Source organism: Carassius carassius, chromosome 41, assembly GCF_963082965.1.
Source record: "Carassius carassius chromosome 41, fCarCar2.1, whole genome shotgun sequence".
NCBI classification, from domain to species: domain Eukaryota; kingdom Metazoa; phylum Chordata; class Actinopteri; order Cypriniformes; family Cyprinidae; genus Carassius; species Carassius carassius.
In genome coordinates, this window is record NC_081795.1 from 5,437,157 (window position 1) to 5,444,005 (window position 6,849).

General features: G+C 36.6%; 1 protein-coding gene across 2 annotated transcripts; it reads right to left on the reverse strand.

The window, feature by feature from the left end:
* Positions 1-1,758: 1,758 nt before the first annotated feature.
* Positions 1,759-4,486, reverse strand: LOC132123194 (geminin coiled-coil domain-containing protein 1-like). Of its 2 annotated transcripts, XR_009426467.1 has the most exons (4): positions 4,186-4,486; positions 3,962-4,078; positions 2,091-2,964; positions 1,759-1,829 (listed from the first exon to the last, which is right to left on the reverse strand). XR_009426467.1 is itself a non-coding variant. In XM_059533767.1 (3 exons), the coding sequence occupies exons 1-3, from the start codon at positions 4,483-4,485 to the stop codon at positions 2,164-2,166; spliced, it is 1,218 nt and encodes a 405-aa protein (XP_059389750.1). In that variant the 5' UTR covers position 4,486; the 3' UTR covers positions 1,860-2,163. The 2 variants fall into 2 exon arrangements, 1 of the variants encoding a protein (XP_059389750.1); XM_059533767.1 differs by lacking the exon at positions 1,759-1,829 and having other exon boundaries at positions 1,860-2,964.
* Positions 4,487-6,849: the final 2,363 nt, after the last annotated feature.

Here is a 6,849-nt window from a genome sequence, read left to right on the forward strand (position 1 = left end):
TCCAAACTTTTGGTCTGTACTGTATGTATATATATATATATATATATATATATATATATATATATATATATATATATATATATATATATATATATATATATATTTGAATCATAGCAATATTTGAAGATATTTCACAGCTGCAGCTAAACATTTTACATTTCTTTACAGTGTGTTACTCAAGCTTCACAACCATAGAAACACATTAACTATTATACCGGGCAGAACAGCATTCCAGCATACTCTCTCTACTTTATACATGATGTATTACTTCAGGCCTACTAGAGATCAAGAGAACAGGGCTTCCTTAATTAGAGATGCACACACGGCCTGTTTACACATTAACTTTAACTCTGTTGCGTATTCTCCCAATGTATAACACCTAAACCAACTTACTACAGGTAGGATTTATTTGCTTACACTCAAATATAAGCATAGCTGCTGCTTCTGAATTAGTATCCCTCACAATAGCCACTGAACTGTGAATTGTTTCTCTGAGAATTACTCATTATGACAGGGGTCTCCAACCTTTTTGTGAGTGGGGGCTCCCTGAAGGGATAAAATAGTCTTGAGGGCTACTTGTTTGATATAGGCACACACACACACACACACACACAAAGTTTCAAGATTTGAAAAATACAACAACAAACAGTAATATTGTTAAATATTATGACTATTGAATATATAATTACCGTATATACCCGAATATAAGACAAGTTTTTTTTGTCCTAAAAATAGGCTTTTTTGTCCTAAAAAATGGGGGGGTCGTCTTATATTCGCGATATAGACAAAATCACGGGGGGAAAGGGAGAAAGAACAACGGCATAAATATGAAATAGTGACTGAATGATATACTTTACATACTTGCATGTAAAATTAGAAAAGCAAAATAATATCTGTTTAACTAAATTAAAACGCTGCTCTGGCTGGCTGGCTTGGTGTCCTTTCCATTGTACTGTATATAGAGTGATGCAAATGTAGGCAAACACAAAAGTAAGCATCACCCCGGTTCCCCCAACAATGATTTAGCACTGAAGTGCTAAAATGCAAACTCGTTTATGGGTTTTGGTCTACAAAAATATGCTTTATCACTGCAGCACTCTATTTTCCATTGAGTTGAATGTCCAAAACTTTGAGATTGAATGGGAACAGGCTATTGTTTAATCTGAGACAAAATATATAAGCAAGTATATGTACGTTTTATGTATAATATTGAATTGCAGAATGACAATTTAGTTATTGTAGGTAAATGTTATGTATTGAACACATTTCCTTTTCCTCACCCCCAACCATGTATAGTCTCCTTTTAATTGTTCTTCAACCTGTCTCCATTTTTTCCAGACTCCTCAAGGTGCTCATTCCTGCTCTCAATCTGGAGGCCATCTGCAGGGGGCTTAACCGTGTTATTAGAGATAGACCACTCACCCTGGCTTCTCCATGGCTAACTCAAGGCCCAAACTTTCCCTACCGTCCCCAGCTCCCTGAGTGCAGAGCAGAGAGTAAGAGACTGGGCAGAGGGGAGGGATAGAGGGGTGTAAGTATCCCGTTTTAGACCCCCATGGGGGTCTCAGACTTGCAGTGCAGATTAGGAAGGAAGTCTCCCTCGAGACTAGCCAGCCCTCTCTTTTGTCTCACAGTGGCAGGAAAATGGAGAAGATGTACTAGAGAGTAACAGAGGGAGGGAAAGTGATAGGGAAAGGAGGGAAGGAAAGCTGGACAGCTGTGGGAATGAGAGGTTAGGGCTAATAGTGTAGCACTATTATGTTTTTGATACAGGTGTCTTAAATCTAGTGACATATGCTGTGTTTGTGTATTAGACAGCTTTGTAAAATCTGTAAAAAAAAAAAAAAAAAAAAAAAAAAAGGGTGTTGACAATGTTAATTTAAGGGGTGAGTCTTAATGTTTTCTTTTACAATTTGAAAGTACCAAAATCTTGGAAAAAATAAAACATTTACTTAGAAAAAGGTTTGATTTCAAAGAATTCAGTCATAATCGTGCATTCAATATCAAAGCCTTTCAATCACGATGAATAAAAACCCTATATACAAATTCATGACAAAATCACAAAGCTTTCAAAATATATAATATATCACCTGTAAAAGTGAAGAGTTCTTGTGTTTCTTGTTAATATGGAGCAGGCTGAGTTATCAATCCTCAAAAATGTCTCTAGGAACACTGTTTAGGAACCCAGGTGAAGTTCCATCCCCCTTGTGCATCTCTACGTGTAAAAGCTTGTCCTTGAGGGAAACTGTGTGTCTTCACACTGTTTTGTGGACTAAGTGACATGCTAAATGCCAGGTCTGTCCTGCTAGGGGACACATGAGGTGTGGAGAAAAGTTGACTATTGCCCCCTGGTGGACTGGAGGAATCACAGCCTGGTGTGTTGTAGTATGGACCCGGGCTTACATCCTGGGGATGTAATGGAGTCGAGGCAGCTCGTGGTGGTGTGAAGTGTTGAGCGATGGTCATCAATGGTGGAGAGCTGACCAGTGAGCCTGTAGTTGTGATGGTGTATAGAGCAGAGGGGTCAAGGGTTGAATAATCTGAACCCAAGCTCTGGGATGTGCTGTAGCCACTGGAGGTGTACAGACTGCAGTTGCTCGATGAGTCTACGATGCTGCTGTAATCGCAGCATGCCTCGGCATTAGGGCTGAAGCCGACTGCATTGTTCACATTTGTTGTACTGTAAGGATCTTCTGTAGGGATTGGACAGCTGAAAGAAGGGGTTTTGAAACTGTGTTCTGGGTCAACAGTGTTCTCGTCTCTCAGGCCAAGAGTTTCTAGAATCCATGAGTCTAGAGGTGGGGTGGCCGGCAAATCTTCAGCGGAGCAAAATTCTAAAGAAAGATTGCGGCAAGTCTGCTTCCCCTCACCGTTCTGAAATAACTTGCTCAGGTTCTGGAAATAATCATAAGTTCTCTTTCGATGTCTTGGACCATCTGGAACCTTGCAGTTAGAAAGGAGTCTCTGTGATTTGAAGAGGGACAAAGTGGAAAAAAGAATGTAAGAGTTGATAAAAAAAAATATTGACATAAGCGACAATAAAGGGCCGTCCACACCAACACACGAAAATGGATGCAGTATAGATAATCCTTCTCTGTAAACTGTTAGTTTTAGAAAAAAAAATGACACACTATTATATTATAACTTTTTTTTACTGCAAATATCCGTAAAAAGCTGTGGAAAGTTGCATTTTTTACATAAAATTACTGTATAATTGACAAATATATTTGTTTTTTTCTACCATGATTTTGGTAAAAAAATACGTTGTCTACTGTAAAATGTACAAAACCAGTATACCGTATTGTCTTTTACAGATTCCACATTTTTTTCACGGTATATTCCTGGCAACCACAGCTGCCGGTATTTTACCGTAAATTTGACAGTTTTTTTTTAACAGTGAACTTTTAATCTGTATATCAGTATCTGAATTTTAAAATAAAAAAATACTATCAATTTTATTGTCTTTTACTGCTGATATTTGCTTTTTTTAAATGGTATTTACTGGTTGTATTATTACGGTGGACCCTATTTTTTAACATCTTGCTTCTGTAAAAATGGATGTTTTTGTTTGCTTAAAAATCTACAGATTTATACTGTGAATTCCAATGTGCACAACCCCAAAAGATGTAGTTTTACTCAAATAATACCGTAAAATCTAAGGTTTTCAGACATTTTCAACATTAAAATATTTAATTGTAAAATGTATGCATATTAATTTGTTTTCACAGAAAATATTTATAATTTCAACATTTTATTACAGTAAAAAAACAAAGTTTTATCCAGTCTCAAAATTAACGGTTATTCAATCTATTTAATACAGTAAAATGAAGTTTTTGGTTTTACGCTCCATTACCGTTGGAATTTGACGGTGTTTTACTGTATATTTTACTGACTTTTTTTTACAGTGTACATGATACACACAATAGTCTAAAGATATGTAATAAGTTGTGAGATTTCTTACCTTTGTTTTTTCCTCTAAAGACTTAACATATGATGAGTTTAAAAACTCCTTGAGCTTGTTGTTCTCTTCTTGCAGTCTGGCCAGCTCTTCTTCTCTTTGCATTAGGGTATCTTGAAGCTTTATGGGGAATTTTTTTTTTATTTTTTTTAGCACAATTATTAACAATGTGTAGCTTTGGATACGTAATAAGTATATTATAATCTATTTTCAATCTGTTTAAATACCTGTTTGTTTCGTTGAAGTTGAGGTGACAGTTGGTCAGGCCAGATGGGCCGATGACACTGGAGATGGAAAAAATCCAGTTTGTCAAGGCGGGAAGCCTCTCGCGCCGCTGGTCGCGGCATATTGCAGGACTTACCCCGCCGAGGCGGCTCGTGCTGGCGGGCAGCGTTGTCCAGGGGACCGGCTTCCCAGAGGGAGACGAGCGCTGCTGTGGAATCGTCAACACTGCCTTCAGCTGACGTGGAGGCGGAGTAGTCGTAGCGCTGCCCTCCTGCAAAGCTCAGGTCTTGGCAGGACAGCATGGTGCTCTACAAAATCCATCACAGTTTTTACATTGTAAACGTCAGTCTCCAAAATGGTGCCAAAGTTACAACTTGCAGTGAAAAGTTATTTGCATTTTTAATGTATTGTTATTTAATAGGGCTATCTGATTAATCCAGTTTAATTTATTATTATAAAAAAAAGAAACATAATAGAAATCACAAATGATTCTGTCACGATAAATGAATAGGAAAATTGTTATATTGACAAAAACATGTGCAACTGCAAAAAAAAAAAAAAAATATTCCAAAAAAAACTCCATATCAAAGAGCAAGACGCCTTTTGACATAGCTATTATTCAATGATTTATTAAAATTGACATCCGTTTCATGTTTTATGCCCCTTACAATACCCACGTGTTACACTGACTCCAGCAGCCAGCTCTCCTTGTATTGGGTCATTATTAGCGTTGGCATTGCTTTTGAGCAATAATTATGCATGTCTAATAAGTCAGTGTATCAGAGGCATGTAAACATCAAGATGAATGCACATGGTACTCGGAGACCCAGTAAAAAAAAAAAAAAAAAAACTCTCGCAGGTGCGCGTAAAACCAGCCAACCAATTGCTTTACATTAACAGGTGAATACATAATAAGAAGCACTTACCACTTATTGGGACAGGGTGGCACGGGTAGGTGCGAGCTCTCCAAAGACTTAGAGAGACAAGTGCGCAAAACTTGATTCAAATTGCTCTGACACTCTCTCCAGAGCTCAGCGGGAACCTGACTCGCTGGGAAGCTGTCAAACTGATGACGTGACGCGTTCAACTGTTGGATTGTAGATGCGCAATGAGCAAGCGCTCGAGCAGAAAGCGATGCGTGACTGTACTACTAATGCACCACGCGCAAGGTTTTATTGCTTTGGGATGGAGAGGTAGATGGTTCCTCTGCGCATCTGGGTGCTGCGCGCTGTCTAGTGGGTTAATGTATAATTGTTCAACTGATAGTTTAGAAGTATGATGAATTAATTTAACCAAACGAGCTAAAGGACATGTTCATGACCCCCTCTCACGGAGTTAAATGAGAGTTGCATACCACAGAGTGACATATTAACACACTTCTGAGCATTTGTGTCAGTATTTTATTTATTTTTATTATTATTCAAAATGAAACAGAAAGATTATAATTTTAATGTTCACGTGGGTTTTGTACTTTGCACCTGATTTGGAAGACATCACCAAATGAAGCTATATGGCTAGAAAAAAATAGATGTATTGATTATACTGAATATATATATATATATATATATATATATATATATATATATATATATATATATATATATATATATATATATATATATATATGCACACCGTATATAATAAGTTTGACCTAGGAAAGCATGTGATTCAGAAGCTTTTGTCATTGCATCCAATTCCCATATATAGCAAACATATGAGAGTGAAGTAGCATATCTTAAATCTAAGGAGGAGAATGGGTTCTTCTTATGATTGTATATAGCACAATTTGACAACCATTGGTGCTGTATTTCATTTAAAGTGTTTCCCCTATATATATATATATATATATATATATATATATATATATATATATATATATATATATATATATAAATAATTATATATTATAAATAATTATAAATAATATATAAATAATTGTTATCAGCTTTATATAAAAAAGCAATAGAGGTCTGTGGCATGTCCCCATTTAGATGTATAGAGGTCTGTGGGCACTAATTGCAGGGTTTCAGAATGACTTTATGCAGGTTTCGTGAGCAGCTTTGCCTGTGTGTAGAAAGGAGCTGAGATGTCGAGGCAGGAGAGGAGGGACATGGTGAAAGTGTTTAATTCACTAACTGTAACTGCCAATTAAACAGGCTAAAAGCTCTGTCATTTCATCTGTAACCTCTGTCCAACCTCATTCACACCCTCTCTCTTTCTCTCATAGTCCTGATACCAGAGATACAAAAACCCAGTAGCTCAAATTCTGCAGAAGTGTGCACTAATCTTTGTATGTGAGCTATAGCTATTTGTGATTATAAATAAGATGATAGAAAACAGACAGAATGTGCTCCAATCACAAATAATGATGTCTGAACTTAAACATAAACTTTTCCTAAACAGTCCTGCATAACCTGCAAACACACAATTAATGAATTTATAGTTCCAAACAAATCAATACAAGGATGCATTAAATTATTCAATAATGACTGGATTAAAATAATCAAAAGTGATTTAATCAAACCTTTGAATGGTATTTTTAAGTGCAGTGAACCTGCATTTTGATCACCTTTTGTGAATGCTGCTTCAGGACGTGGACTGTTAGGTTGTCAAACATACTATGAAGTAACATTCATGTACACTATGACTTGGAAAGAGCTCATGTC

Bases quoted from the DNA above. Each gene is read 5' to 3' on its own strand.
- LOC132123194 (XM_059533767.1), bottom strand. From the start codon at position 4,485: ATGCTGTCCTGCCAAGACCTGAGCTTTGCAGGAGGGCAGCGCTACGAC. The intron at 4,079-4,185 runs GTATTTAAACAG...TTCCCCATAAAG, and splicing joins AACTTCAACGAAACAAACAG to CTTCAAGATACCCTAATGCA. The intron at 2,965-3,961 runs GTAAGAAATCTC...TTCAAATCACAG, and splicing joins CTTTAGAGGAAAAAACAAAG to AGACTCCTTTCTAACTGCAA.